This window comes from Solea solea, chromosome 2, assembly GCF_958295425.1.
Source record: "Solea solea chromosome 2, fSolSol10.1, whole genome shotgun sequence".
Classification (NCBI taxonomy): Eukaryota; Metazoa; Chordata; class Actinopteri; order Pleuronectiformes; family Soleidae; genus Solea; species Solea solea.
The window spans coordinates 1577355-1593518 of record NC_081135.1 but is presented as its reverse complement, the minus strand read 5'-3'; the positions used below and the strand labels follow the sequence as shown (position 1 = coordinate 1593518).

The 16164-nt window shown below is 39.6% G+C and overlaps 1 protein-coding gene across 10 annotated transcripts in view; it reads left to right on the top strand.

The window, feature by feature from the left end:
• LOC131455528 (mitogen-activated protein kinase kinase kinase kinase 4-like) overlaps positions 1–16164 on the top strand; it is a 44409-nt gene that overhangs the window by 11065 nt on the left and 17180 nt on the right. For all 10 annotated transcript variants that reach the window (XM_058623209.1, XM_058623204.1, XM_058623208.1 and 7 more), the window contains exons 3-12: positions 6972–7028; positions 11425–11550; positions 11647–11757; positions 12423–12513; positions 12598–12728; positions 13550–13604; positions 13693–13771; positions 15530–15705; positions 15788–15860; positions 15947–16157. In XM_058623209.1, the coding sequence (XP_058479192.1) occupies positions 6972–7028; positions 11425–11550; positions 11647–11757; positions 12423–12513; positions 12598–12728; positions 13550–13604; positions 13693–13771; positions 15530–15705; positions 15788–15860; positions 15947–16157 (1110 nt within the window). The remainder of the gene's footprint in view (positions 1–6971; positions 7029–11424; positions 11551–11646; positions 11758–12422; positions 12514–12597; positions 12729–13549; positions 13605–13692; positions 13772–15529; positions 15706–15787; positions 15861–15946; positions 16158–16164) is intronic.

Sequence of the window (16164 nt, the reverse complement as noted above, 5' to 3'; positions counted from 1 at the left end):
TCTTAAATCTCCGCTTTTCTAACCTCCGCTGTCTCAACCCGTCGTTTTTCTTCTGTTTCAATCCTCCTCTGCGTCCCCGATGCGTTTTTCTCCGTAGCTCCGCTGGAACCTCTGCCGGTCTGTCCGCTGGGCCAGCCGGCTTCAGGTCGATCAGCTGTTCTCTGGAGTAAACAATCTGATCGGCTTGGACTCGTTGTGCTGCGATGCCGGTTTGTAGCAGTATCACAGCGAGCAAAAAGGCAATAATATTAACAATGCTCCCTCTCTCTCTCAAAGCTCCTCTCATCTTCTTATCCCTTTTTTAAAATGAAGGTGCTGTTCGTTCTAACGAGCCGTGTAAAAGCAAAACAAACTTGACCTGGTGTTATGAGTTCACACAGTGAGGGAGGTGGAGAACTGCTGGGTGCCGTCATGGTGTGGTTCTTCAGAGAAGGTCACTGGTGAACGTGTGTGAGTGAGTGTTGAAAATGTGAAGTGACCTTTGACCTGACAGTGTGTTTACAGGTGATTAAACAGTCAGGTCACAACCTCTTTCTTTTTTACCTTGGGATGCTGTCGGACACACGCAGCAACTGGACACGTAAACATACGTCCAGTTATTTCAAACAAACACAGGACGGTTTGTTTTAGGGCCGAACCGTGTGGGTAAAATGTGAAAATTGCGATTTTTCTTCCATATGTCATGATTGCAATTTGCTTTGTGTTGTAGATTTAATTTGTTCAGAACTTGTCTTCCAGTTTCTGTTTCAAAACACATGAAATGTTCTACATGGCGGTTTTTCTTCTTCTCTAAATTTAACTTGTTATTGAGAAAGTATCTGTGTAAAAAAGCTGCAGGTCAGGTTACTAAAAAAAGTAACCTAATGTTAAATATGTTGTTAACTGGACAAAAACACGACTTACATGACAAAACAATGTTAGGAAAATGTTATACGTTACAAAAACATGGTGCTAACATTCCAGAATTAACTTAAAACTTAATGTTTTTCCACGTTACAAAATTTTTTAACAATAAAATGTTACAAAAATGTTATTAGTGCCATGAAAACAAAACTTAAAGTACTAAAAAAACAATGTACACATTTAATAATCTTCCAAATTTGTTGTCTTTTTAATCCAGAAAATTAAAAAAAGACCTGTAATCACAAAACTGCTGATTTGAACTGATTTGGCGAAAGTATTTAATCGCGTTTACTTATTGCAATTACATTTTTATTAACATTTTTTATCTTGTTAAATGTGCATATTTTCTGGTTTCTTTTTAAAAAAATAAATCATCAACATTGAATTAGTTTTGATTTGTGGAAAAAAATTAAGCCTTTTAAGGATCAAAAATGCTGCTTTTTTTCAGTGGTGTAGAACTTACACACATACACAGTACATACACAATCAATAAAATAGAACCTTTACCTTGTGGCCTTTATGACCTGCGATGCTTTCAATTTCAAAAAGATTAATTGTTCTGGTCTTATTTTTGTCATATTTTTGTCAGAATCTCACACTGGCTCACATCTTTTAACAAAATGATCAGTCAGCAGTAGAGCTGAAACAATTAATTTTAAACTTACTAAATTAATCAACAACTATTTTGATCATCGATTAATTGCTTTGAAGCTTTTTTCATGATTAAAACAAGATTTCCGATTGTTTAAGCTTCTTAAATGTGAGTATTTTCTTCATTTCTTTGCTCTGGATAACAAAGATATGATTAAAAGTGAATCATTTTGGTTTGTGGACAAAACAAGACATTTGAGTTTGCAGGTTTGACAAACACCGATCACAAAAACAAAGGCTTTCTGACATTTTATGGACCAAACGATTTATCGAGAAAATAATCGACAGATTAATCGTTTATGAAAATAATCGATAGTTGCAGCTCTAGTCAGCAGTTACCAGCAGCCTCTCTGGGCTCCACTGCTTTACATTAATGCTCCTGCACACCAGCATACTGACCCAATTCTCCCTCACACACACTCAGCCCTGCTGCCTCCACTCCACCTCCCCACAGATTAGGAGACGACAGAGATGCAAAGGAGGAGGAAGTGCACACAGACGGCTGATTAAGAGTCCAGGTGGATGTGACTGGACAATGTATTGATTTTTAGTCCATTAACAAAAGTCTAAATCTTGCCCACGTCTATAATAACAAGACATCTGCTGCTTATTCTCACTTTTCTGACTGGAAACACCAGCAAGTTTGTGTAAACCACTCACTCTCCCACACCAAACCCCATAGAGAAAATCATTGATTTTACATCACAGCACACAGCATGTAGTCGATCCACTGCTGTCTCCATCAGTAACTTCAAACATGTCGTGTTGTAAAATTCTGCGTTTGAAATCCTTCATTCTGATTTAATTCAGTGACACAAACTGACCACACGAGGCAGCAGTAGACCAGCAGCTCCCGTATCCCCTTGTGCGAAAAATGCTGATTTTCTCTTTGGAGTTTGGTGCAGGCAAGTGAGTGGTTTCACAAATGTATTTTTCCAGGCAGTCTAATGTCAAGATAAAGCATCCAACATGTTCTAAAGATATTATAGACTTGTAGATTTTATTAGGTAAGGCTTTTGTAAGGGATCAAAGATGCTCGCTGAAGCCTCCTCTAATGACTAAACATTTTAACAGCACATTAAAAGAAGAGTGTGGTTGTACGTGAGGTTCTGACCATAATAAAAGTCTCATTCTTGCCCAAAGTCTATAATAACAAGACATCTGCTGCTTATTTTCACTTTCACTGTCGTATTGTAAAATTCGGCATTTGAAATCCTTCGTTCAGATTTACTCCAGTGACACAAACTTGCCACACGAGGCAGCAGTAGACCAGCAGCTCCTGTATCCCCTTGTGCCTAAAAGCTGTTTTTTCTCTATGGAGTTTGGTGCAGGCGAGTGAGTGGTTTCACAAACGTATTTTTCCAGGCAGAACAGGCAGAAATCACGTCTAATGTCAAGACAAAGCAACGAACATATTATAGACTTGTAGATTTGATAAGGTAAGGCTTTTGTTATGTAGCTGTAATCTGTTTTTGTTTTTGAGTGTCCATGTTTTAGACATTCAGCGCTGACTCTGTGTCTGTGCTTTGTCCAACCACATGTCCAAAAAAAAGAAACCCTGAAAGCCCTCCGTTGTGCAATGTCAGTGTACAGTATGTTGACCTGGTTAGAAAGCCAGAGTAGCTGCTGAGTGTGATTGATCATGCATTAATGTGGAAGCTGTAGGGAGTGAAGGAAAGCCTTCAGTGGATCTGTAGTAAAGTGCACGGGGGAAACAGAAACAGTACTTCCCTGCTCTGTCCACAGACCACTAATGACACTACAGAGCATTACAGATCACTTCTGTTCACCCCGAAAACATCCACCGCTGATTTCCTGCAAACTGTTTTTGATTTGTACGCGTTACTCCGAGATCTGGGTCTCGTCCACTGACGCTGAAACAGTGAGCAGCTCGTATAGAAGTGTGTTTTTTGTGCTTGTAAAATGTTCAGTTTCTATTGACCCCCCTATTTTTACACTGTACTTTCACAGATCAGCCCCACTTATGGTTCCTAGTAGTGTATATAGTAGTCACTTAATAACACTTATTTGTTTCTGTTAATATAAATATCCTTCGTTTAGCATTAAAAAGCCAAAGAAAACATTCGATATTTAATATTAGTGTATTAACAGTGTATTATTATGAGTGTAACTATTCATATTCATCGTGAACTGTTTTGATAATCAATTGATTGCTTTTAGTTGTTTTTTTTAATAGTTTAAAAGCAGTTTCTAGGATTTTTCTGCTTCTTAAATATGCATACAGTATATTCTGGTTTCGTTTCATCTGAATCATTTTGGTTTTGTGGATTAAACAAGATGTTTAGGGTCAGAATTTCTTGATATTAGCGCTGTGGTGTTTTTCTTTTATCACAAATGTGTCAAAAACAAAATGAGTCGAAAGTAGAAGACGTAAACAACAAGAAATTGCTATAAAATGAAGTGAGGATGAGATTGTGCACTACAAGGCCGAATTTAAAGGCAATTAAAGTCATTTCCACAGGACAAAAATGGGTTTAAAGCCGCGATTAAATCTGTTCTTTTGACCAGTAAGAATCGTGTTTTGCTGTTTCTCATTCTGGGTGAAATTTGGTAATAGTAATAATTGAGCTTTATGTGTGAATGTTGTAAGGCTAACTCTGAACAGTCCGTGTGTCTTTAGTGCTGAGCTTGGCAGAGGCCAGCAGCACATCTGGCCGCGGTTAAGACGAGTGGAGATGGAGAAGCAGGGAGGCACGAGCGTGAGTGATGGCACGGTGCCTCAGATAACCCCCCCACACACACACACACACACAGGGCCACGCCCGGCTGCCCGCATCAAGGGGGCCCTTGATGAAGCCCTTCTGTGGACGTCTCACATCCGTCTGAGGGGCCACAAACCGCAGAAAAACACCAGCACGGACGCTCTATTATCAGTGAATCCACCGTCGAAATATGCACTGTGACTTAAAGGAAAACTGAAGCAAAGTCAGTTAAATGGTTTTATGACGGAGGCCGTCCTTTGACAAACATCTGGAAAGCGTAATAAACATTGACTAAAAAACATTATAAAACCAAGTAAAATCGACTTTAATCAAGACGTTATATAGATAACGAATAACAGACGCCCTGCAGCAATACTGGAATAAAAATTAACCCTCATAATTTATATATTATTTAAATAGCTGCGTAAATGTCACAGAAACCTCAGTCGATGCTTTCTGGGGTTAAATATCATAAAATCCTTCAAATATGCTGATGTGTCGTCGGCTGTTTTTTTATCCAAATACGGACCCGGAAACATCAGGAAGACTGAACAAAACGGCGTTGGTTGCTAAATCTCATTTAATTTTTGTTTAAAGGTAACATTTTTGACATACACTAAATATTATTTGCAATAATTACATGGAATTTACAGAATGTTAAAAAAAAATTCTTATTAACACTTATTTTATGCCATCACACAATTATTTGTGAATTAGCAAATATTTGACCATATTTCATTGGCAAATGTCCCTCTTTTTTTTTTTACAGAAATAAACAAAGTGTTGTCTGAAATTAAAGGTATTAACAATAGATATTTGTAAGCTCCAGAGAAACAACCTGTGTGCAGCTTTATATCCATGATATATATCGATATTAAATGATATAAAAGTATATCGTGATAAGATTTTCCCTCATTGTCGAGCTCTGACTGGAGAGCTGGAGTCTGGAGACCTTAAGTAAGGTTCATAACCCATTCATGATTTTCAGATGAAAGCATGAACGTGTGTAGGTGCAGCCGTGTTTTACACCTGGTTTAAAGGGTGTGTGTGTGTGTGAGTGTGAGTGAGTCAGTGTTGACATTGTGTTGTTGGAACAAACACAATCGTGATTCTTTCACTGTCATTGAGTCACTGCTGCTGCTGTGTGGAGAACCAGTGTATGAAGGTTGTTTTACAAACCTGTTTTTTGTTTAATTAGTTGACTTAAATTAGGTTTTCACTTTCATCTTATGGTAAAAATTTTTAATTTAATTAGAACGCAGTTACCTTGACAACAAAATATGTTGTATCCACACGAGAATCTACACTTGATCGTAACGTTCATTTTCTTTCCTTATTCACCCTCGTTTGGTTAATTCTGTCTCTGTTTTTGTGATTGTAAACATTGTAGAGCTGCAACTAACCATGATTTGCACAATTTAATATTTTCTTGATTACTGTTTGGCCATAAAATGTCTTTTACATTTTTTTTTTAAATGTTGATAATTCTACCTTGGACCAAGAAATAGGGATGTTCTCAAATGTCTTGTCTTGTCTCATACACAAAAATTCAGTTTTAATGATTTCTTTGTTACATTCAGAAAACGGGTTTTAATTATTTAGATAAACACTCAAACTGATGAATCAATTACCAAGATAATTGTAAAGTAATCGATTAAAAGTCAATTAATTGTTGCAGCCCTAGTACATTGTAATGAATACTTATTCACATAAAGCTATATTAAAGCTTAATTTCTCCAGTGGCGGCACTGCAGCGCCATGTACAGGCCTGACATCTGTACTGCAGCCTTTAGTTTACAAAGAAAAACAAGAAGAAAGAGAGAAAACATTACTTGACGGAAAAATGTTCAGTTTTGTAATGTTACAAAAACATCCTGATTAAAATAAATAAGGTTATTATAAATGAATGGTGACTGAAAACGGTGCAGGCTCCCCCTTGTGGTCCATTCTGAATCATCGCGACGATGACGTATTTATTACTTATTTGTCGTATTTGCTGATATTTTCTTGTCTCAAGGCTGCATGTGGTATCAGTGCAGTGTTGTGCCAGAAGAGCAGGGGAAAACCCGGACTCATCTGGACCTGGTCCAGACAGCTTCCATGTTTTATCTCCTCTCAAAGAGGAGGAGGAGGCGGCTGTGGAGGAGCCTCTATTTTGGTTCATTGTTTATGTAAGGAGTGGCCGGGGGGGGGTTAGAGAGTGGCGAGGTCTGGGAATGTTGGGTTGGTTTAGTTTGGGATCTGTTCTCAATGGATTTCTGCTCATTTGTCTCATAAACTTTATTGTTTTCTTTTCAAACGTCACAAAACGGCTCAATGTCGGACAGATTAAAAGTGTAAAATTATGAACAAACCCTTGCATTTTAGAGGCTGAAATCAGCTAATTTATGCTTTTTATTCAAGAAAAACTAAATATTGGCAATCTTTTTAAATTGTTGATCAATAAATCATTTCAGCTGTAAATGAGAACTTAAATTTACAGAATTGTAGAGTTCTGTGTTTTATTATTGCAAAAAATTTTTTTTCGCTTATTGATTGTTTTGTCAAATAAGACATTTGAAGAATTGGTCTTGTTTTCATTCCTAACATTTTGAATACATCATTTTGAAAAGAAACCCCAAATGTATTAGTGAATTATGAATTGGGATGCAAACGTTGACCTGTTGGTGGTTTTTTTTTTGGTTTTTTTCACAGGGACGACATGTCAAGACTGGACAGCTGGCTGCCATCAAGGTCATGGACGTCACAGAGGTAATTTTTATATGTTTTTAATCATAAACTGTGATCAATTGAAGTTTGGGAAATATTTGTGACTCTGAGTTACTTCCAGAGATGCAGAGAAACCTGGAAAAATGCCTTTTTGTTGTCTTTTTATTGACTTCTTCATGGTGGCATAATAATTTTCTGATCTAAATCGGTCTCTCTTTAGTCCAGGGATGTCAAACACACCTACAGCGGTGGCTGGATTTTAAAAATATGTCCAATTTTTTGACCAGACGAGGTCAAATAATATCTAACCTAGAACAAAGAAAGCTGTAAGATTGAATAAAGAAACATTTCAGAGATCAAATTTGAGATTAAAGATGTGTCATGTTAAGATAGTTTTTCATAAAATGAAATAAATTGATTTAATCCAATCCAGCTTTACTTATAAAGCACTTTTAAAACAACAACAGCTGAAACAAAGTGCTGTACATCAGGGATACATAAAATGTAGAAACATAAGACCTAAAACCAAAGAATGAGACTATAAAATATCTCTATAAACCTCGACAAAAACAATAAAAACAGGTCATTTAAGCATGGAATATCAGCACTGGACTTCTGTTTTTAAAGTTATATCCACGTCAGGTGGAGCACTCACAAAAGAACATTAACATAGAAGAACGGTAAATATTATTTAGGAATAATTTCCATTGAAATCAACAGTATAACAGTACAACAGTATTTCCTCTGCTGTATTTCGGTAGAACAGTTGTCACAAAAATGTTTACTAGATGTAAAAAGATAAAAAGTCAACATTTAATTTAATTTCCTTACATGCGATGTAACTTGAAAAGTGGAGGAACAGGAACAACATAACATTTTCTCCCGGGGCTGAATACAACTGTATGTCGGGCTGGATGAGGCCGTGAGCCTTAGGTTTGACAGCCTAGTTTTTATGTAAGAACATCCTGGAAAATGTTAATATTTGTCGACGCTGACCCACAAAAGTCCTTTAATTTCTGCCTCTGTTTCTCTGTTTGTCTGGTGAGTTACGACACCGCCGCTGACGCGCCTTCGCCTCCGTCTCACAGGAGACGGCAAACAGTTGGGCAACGTCTGATAAACTTGTTTTTCGCAGTTTTACAAATTAGCGATGTGTTTTGTGAAGTGTGACTCATCATGAAGCAGACATGTCTGGACAGGTACTGCAGTTATCTGCTGCTGCTGAGTCACGTTCAGCTGTCGCAATATAGATTTGTCACTTATTTATTTTAACCTACATACAGTGAATGTAACCACGTACGTCACAATTACAGCCACGTGCAGTAGGACTGAACCCTTTTGAATAAATAATTGCGATTATTTCGAAATGATTCTCGGTATCAGAGGGAATGGTGATTTTTTAATATAATTATTCTCTCATTTTCATTTGAATAGCATATTTAAAATGATTACTGTGTCATGTGTGAGAAACAAAGGTTTGTTCAGTCTGTAAAATATCTCTACGATAACCTATGCGATGCGATACATGGTCCACGATACCGATACTATCACGATACTCTGTTGCAAGGTAATCACATCGGTATTGGTCTCACTGAAGGAAACAAAACGTTAACGTGAAAAGTTAAAAAGTGCAGGATTTTTCCTCAACATTTGTTCCCAACATAGAGAAAGGTCAAAGGTCACCAAGTCAATTTTTCCCACCGTAAACTCCCTCTTCTTCAGCCTTTGAGCAGCGCCACCCAGCGGGTGAACCTGTCGGGGACTGTTTTACTTCAGAACCCTGATGCAAAGTCTATGTATCTACTGCTCTCTGGCCAAATACCAGCTTGCTTGCTCCCTCGCTCGCACGCTCTAGTCTTGCGGCACTGGTCCAGGCTTTTGTTTGTTACCCTCTTCGTCTCGCTTTAGTGACCGTTCAACAACAACGACCATGTTGTTTTCAGCTGATTGTGACCGTGTGGGTGTTTGGCCTTCACCGCTACACTGAGGTCAGCCGCTCGCTCGGCCACTTAATAATGACCCCCGCCCTGCTGTGTATTGTAGGGGGCGTGGCCTCATTTAAGAGCACGGCGTTTGTCTTCTGCGTGCGCTGCGGCACATGGTGGCGTCACATAGGATGGAATGTCCATGGAGATTTTAGTAAAAAAAAAAAAATTCACAATCAGTGAAAAGACTCTTTTGTCTCTGAGTATAAAGCTCACAAAGAGAGTGAAGTTTGCACTATGACCGCATTTATATTATTTAAGTGGAGACCAAGAATGTGAGAAGAAAATTACACAAAAGGAAAACTAAAAAAAGCATAGATTGGACCCAGTTCATCGTGACCAGTATCGGACCAATATCTCAGCTCATCCCTAAAATTCTGATTTTAAACACTCTGACATAATTCTGGGTCCTGTTTAAAGTATGTTGTGTTGGTAATTGAATGAATCTTCCTCCTAAATCTTATGATGCAGTTTTTGAAACATCTGTTTCTCATATATATGGTTTTTGTGTCTGGTATTGACCACCTTTTGTGCTCAGTCATGTCAAGCCATTTCAAAGACCGAATTCTCCAGCTGTGTGACATATTTTTCTCTCATAGAGGAGAAATAAACGGCGCACAACATGACTCAGCATTTTTCTTTTTCTGATATCTAATCCAGGATTTTTGACCAGTGTCGGGTCGATACTGATACCCAAACTTGTTCAAGCACTGTGACATAATTCCTTGCCCTTGGGAGTTTAAATTTGCTGTGATTTTGTTTTGCTGATTTAATTTATTTCCCTCCTAAATGTTATGATGTAGCTTTTTAAAAACATCTGTTCCTCATACACATATGGTTTCTTTGTGTCTGGTTTGTTGAACAGACTTTTTTTTTCTTTTTATGAATCACATGTCTTCTTGACACACTTGGATTATTAATCTCCCGTCTCCTGAGTGTATGCGAGTGTGTCGTCAACATATTGTCGTCCTCTGTCTCTGACACACATCACTGTGCGCCTGCGTCTGTCCCTCCCTCGTCTTCACCATGTGACTTGTGGCAGTGAGGCTCCCACAGTCGGGGGAGTGTGATAATCCAACAGCTGCACAGCAGAAAAGGGGGGGAGGCGGGGTGAGAGGGAGAGGGAGAGTGGCGGGGGGTGCACACAACAGAAAGGCTTACGTCAACTCAAACGAGTCATGCAGCAGCGGCACACAGCCATTTTCCACGAGGCAGCGATCCACATTATTTATGTACACGGCAGATAAAATCACACTAACACCAGAAATTAAAGAGGCAAACGTTTTAATCTGCAGAGATTCTACCGTCCCTGATTCCCCCTCCTCCCACTGCTCTGTCGTCTGTAGGAGAGGTCACATGAAGAGAAAAAGCACTCGCGGGGGTTTGATCCCTGCGTGTGTTCAATTAGTGCGTCGCTGCTAATCATCGTCGAGCTGTTGCAGGACTGCAGTGAGCACTGCAGCTTAGTCCATAACCGTTATACATAAACGGTGATTAAATCCAGATTATTGTCATCTATTTTGAAATGATGAGGTTTACAAATGTCATGTTTTGTCCACAAATTGATGCAGTTTTAATGATTTCTTTGCTCTATGGAGCCAGAAAAATATTCACGTTTAAGAAGCTGGAAAACTATCAATCGACTTCATTAATTGAGTAATCGTTGCAACAGACACTGAACATAACATGGAACTCTGAGTAAACCCACTCATTTCTGTCCATATCTATTGTGGCCTAATTTTAATTTGCCAAACAATTACCTGATTCATTGAGAAAATAATCATTAGTTGCTGTGAGTTTATCTGTGGGATGATGATGATGATGATGATGATGATGATGATGATAACGGTAAATGGATGCTGCTCACATCATAAAACATAACATAACATAAAACTGACTCACACGTCGTTAATTCACAAACAAAACAAAGGAATCAACGACTCGTGCTTCATTTTTACCGTCTCATAAAACTCTGAAAATGCTGAACTGAAGACGACAGAAGATGCTCCGACCATAAAAACACCTGTGTAGTGATTAGACGTTAACATTTTCTTAAATGTGAATATTTCCTGGTTCCTTTTTGTTCAATCGACTAAAGAAATCATTCAAATGTAATATTTTGGTTTGTGGACCAAACAAAACATCATTATTTATCATTGTCTTACATTTTATTGACCAAAGAACTCATCAATGAATTGATTTTGAGGTTTTTCAGCTTCTTAAATGTGAATATTTTCTGGTTTCCTTGTTCCATACGACATTTTCTGAACCAAACAACTAATTGATTAGTCGAGAAAATAATCACCAGATAAATTAATTGGGAAATAATCACTAGTTTCAGCTTGGGCATTGATTTGTGTGTAAAAATGAAACGTCTTTTGATGATGAAATTCGATTCAGACACAGTGAGACTGCATTTTCTCCATTTTAACCCACGTTTGTGTGTTTTCCAGGATGAAGAGGAGGAGATTAAACTGGAGATCAATATGCTGAAGAAGTATTCCCACCACAGGAACATAGCCACCTACTACGGTGCTTTCATTAAGAAGAGTCCCCCGGGACACGATGACCAGCTCTGGGTAAGACCTCTGATCCGCCCCAGTGACGGTGTGAAAGTTTGTGTTTCCGTTCCTCTCATGTATGTGTTGTTGCTGTGGTGATTCTCGTGTGTGCAGTTGGTGATGGAGTTCTGTGGAGCTGGTTCCATTACGGACCTGGTGAAGAACACCAAAGGGAACCAGCTGAAGGAAGACTGGATCGCCTACATCTCCAGAGAGATTCTCAGAGTGAGCACTCCTTTTAAAAATCTCCCACATTTAAGGCATAACAAGTTCTCAAGTGAGAAGTGAGGTGAGTTTCTCTCCACCTGATCCGAGACCTGGAGAGACTCCTGCTGGAAACACCTGATTTTTTCCCAGGTTTTTCCCTAAAATAGAAATCAAAACAAGGCATAACTCACCTCTTCTGATGGAGGGAATGTAGAGAAAGATATGAAAAACCCTGTGTTTTGGAATCAGCGCGTGTCTCTATCGTGAACAAAGACCATTTTCAAACAGTGGCTTCATAAACGTTATCAACATAACATGTTTGTGAATCTCACTCTATACACATACAAAAATAAACAGGAGGAAAAACAGTGGAAACAGTGTGGTTACACTCCCTGTTTCCCATTATTTTGTTCTCGTTTCTTCTTCTTCTTCTTCTTTTATCATCCGTGGATCGTCCCATGACCTCACTCAGCTTTTTCTTCTGTTCCCATCTGTGGTTTACTGCCATTAAAAAAATGTTCAAAAATAAAAAAAGCTGCTGTGCCAAAGGGTCCACTGAGATCAGGAGCTGCTGTCCATGAAATATGGAAAATGTATCTGTAAATGCTTCATTTAAACAGACACTGGGGACAGCACACGGATTAGTAATCCCAGAGATTGTCTTTGTGCCTGTTGTTTCTCAGGGTCTGGCTCACTTACACGCCCACCACGTCATCCACCGTGACATCAAGGGTCAGAACGTCCTGCTGACGGAGAACGCCGAAGTCAAACTCGGTGAGAACGCCGAACACGTTGTGTTTTTACGTGAGTGACGATTCTTTAGTTGACTGTGACCGTCACTCTCCTCTCCGTCTACAGTGGACTTTGGTGTGAGCGCTCAGCTGGATCGGACAGTGGGGAGGAGGAACACCTTCATCGGGACTCCATATTGGATGGCCCCCGAGGTCATCGCCTGCGACGAGAACCCGGACGCTACGTACGATTACAGAGTAAGAGCCCGCACCGTGTCTGTCTGTTAATCTGACCCTTACACTGCCCCCCGGAGTGTGGAAACAGACCAGAGTGAACACTATCTTTCCCTCAGTCTACACCAGAGAACACATCGCAATAAAAGTACACAAAATAAACAAGATATTTTAGTTATTTAGTGTTTTAATTCAAGTCTGTTATGATGCTGTTATGTTAGCGTCCAGATTCGTAAGGGAAAACTTAACTTACAAAGATTGTTATTGCACAGTATTATTGGCACAATATCTATCGGTATCGGTCGATATTGGCTGTAAGATGTTTTATCTAGAGCTGAAACAATTGCTCAATTAATCAACTATTAAATTTGAAGCCTTTTTCATGATTAAAACAAGATTTCTGAGTGATTCAGCTTCTTAAATGTGAATATTTTCTTGGTTTCTTTGCTCCATAAAACAAAAAAATCATTAAAAAGTGAATTATTTTGGTATGTGGACAAAGCAAAACATCGTTTCCAGGTTTGACAGACGCTGACCAACATTTGTGAACGTTTTCTGACATTTTATGGACCAAACGATGACTGGATTAATCGTGAAAATAATCGCCAGATTAATCAATTATGAAAATAATCGTTCGTTGCAGCTCTAGTATTATTAGATATCGAGAAACGCGTCAAGATCGTCTGCTAAGACTAATGAATAAAACAGTAGGTAGAATTAGCTGCTACCTCCCTGACTTCTATGCTGGCGCACTCTACAGTTATTATTTTTGTATATTTATTTATTTATCCTCTTGGTTGTGCGTCTGCTGTTTGATGTTTGACGGGTGTCGTCTTGTGTTGCAGAGTGATCTGTGGTCATGTGGTATCACAGCTATAGAGATGGCTGAAGGAGCGCCACGTGAGTGCCATTTCTTTATTATTTCTATTCAGTCTTGATTGAGTGGATTCTTACTGATGCGTGTATATGTGTGTATTGTTAATTTCAGCACTCTGTGACATGCACCCTATGCGTGCGCTCTTCCTCATTCCAAGAAACCCTCCTCCTCGCCTTAAATCTAAAAAATGGTGAGTTACGCTCAATATTTCTGTCCTTTACATCTTCCTTTTCATCTAAAAAAAAAAAAACCCCGTTACACATCAAGTTAATCCATTATTTTTTATGTATAGCTTTCCTACTTGTTGTGTGTTTTTTTTTTTTACTTTATCTCTGATCTTAGACCAGGATTGAATCCTCACTCTGTCTTTGTGCTTTGCTGCCAAGCTCAACATCTGTGCTCCACCTGTTCTGGCGGATGCAGATGTTCTCCAGTGCTGCTCTGAATGCACAATCAAACCTTAAAGGGATAGTGTGGTCGTGTGAGGGAGGGACGGACGTATTATCAGACACAAACTTTAGTGGCTTCAGCAGGGACCCAGGGAAAAACAGATTTTAGCCACGTAACAAAAGACTGAAGGACGTTTGTAAACCACTCGCTCTCCCACACCAGATTCCATTGAAAAAAATCAGTGATTTTTAACTTGACGAAACCCAGGAGCTGCTTGTCTACTGCTGCCTCGTGTGGTCACTTTGTGTCACTGAGGTAACTCTGACTGGATGTTTTCAAACACATCCAGTCAGTTTTCAAACACAGAATTGACATGAAGTAAGACATTAGATCTTAGTGATGGAGGCAGCAGTGGATCAACAGCTCCTGTGTTACTGTGATGTTAACATCACTGATTTTCTCTATGGTCTTTGGTGCAGAGGGTTAAAGAGGTTTTCAGTATTGACACATGGTGGAAAGAAAATGCATGCATGTAAAATCTACATCAGCTTTAAGTCTGTGATATCTTAAGAACAGGTTTATGTCATTATCTCACTGTTAGACAGACTTTTCCAACAGGAAACTGAAGTTTGGAAACCTCTCACTCTCCCACACCAAACCCCATAGAGAAAATCAGTGATTTTAGCTCGCAGGGGACACAGGAGCTGCTGGTCTACTGCTGCCTCGTGTGGTCACTATGTGTCACTAAGTTAAGTCTAAATGAAATATTTCAAATGCCAAATTCAATAAAGTGAGACATTTGAACTTAGTGATGGAGGCAGCAGTGGATCAACAACTCCTGTGTTACTGTGATGTAAAAACCACTGATTTTCTCTATGGGGTTTGGTGTGGGAGGGTAAGTGTTTATGAGAAGACAACACAAATTCCAGTGTCCAGTAGTGAAAGGCTGTGAAACAGTGAGAAAATTCTGCACAGACATTTTCTTAAAGATAATCTTGTTTTGATTTCATTCGGTGAGCCTTTTATTAAATGACCAAAAATATGTTTTTCCCTTGCTCCCTCCCTCAGTGATGGGAACATACTGTACATGGTACCACATTTAGGAAAAACCTAATCTGTCACTATCAATCAAGTTTGCGCTCAATTTAAAATGTTAAATAGTGTATTAACAAAAATAGAACGTCATTTTGGATAATTTGTTATATTTTTGGATTCTATTCATCCGTTCCTTTCTCCTGAACATGATATCATGAGGGAATCACTTCATATTTGGCTCAAACGTTGACTTGAAGATGAAGTAATTTGATTTTGCTGGATAAAGAGTTCCCGTTGTCTTCATGAAACATGATATTTGGCTTCTTGAATATTAAATTCCTAGTAAGTCGACGTGAGCCTGGACACAGATTTTGTCAGCTGCATGCAAGAAAGCACTTTTCATACATGCAGTACAAATGTACGTCATTTTAAAACACCACACATCCGGCCTGTTCCATTTGAAGACTGGACTCGGAATTCCAAGGTTGTAATCCACTCTCCTAAATCTCACGATCGCCCACAGGTCCAAGAAGTTCTTCAGTTTCATCGAGGGCTGTCTGGTGAAGAACTACACGCAGCGTCCGCCCACAGAGCAGCTCCTGAAGCATCCCTTCATCCGTGACCAGCCCAACGAGAGGCAGGTCCGCATCCAGCTCAAAGACCACATCGACCGGACCAAGAAGAAGAGGGGAGAGAAAGGTGCGTCTCACTCTGTGCGCCTGTCGTCTCTGTGTCGGCTGTGGTAACACGATCTAAGCGACGTTGTTTTTCCCACCTACAGATGAGACCGAGTATGAGTACAGCGGCAGCGAGGAGGAGGAGGACGAGCCTCCAGAGCAGGAAGGAGAACCCAGGTATGATCCGGGTGTTGGAGAACGTCACTGTCGTCTCCTGCAGACATTTGAAATGGTTTAATCCAACACGTCTGTCCTTCTCCCAGCTCCATTGTCAACGTGCCGGGGGAGTCGACTCTGCGCCGCGACTTCATCCGCATCCAGCAGGAGAACAAGGAGCGGTCGGAGGCACTCCGCCGCCAGCAGCTCCTCCAGGAGCAGCAGCTCCGCGAGCAGGAGGAGTACAAGCGCCAGCTACTGGCCGAGAGGCAGAAACGCATTGAGCAGCAGAAGGAGCAGAGGAGGCGACTGGAAGAGGTAGCAT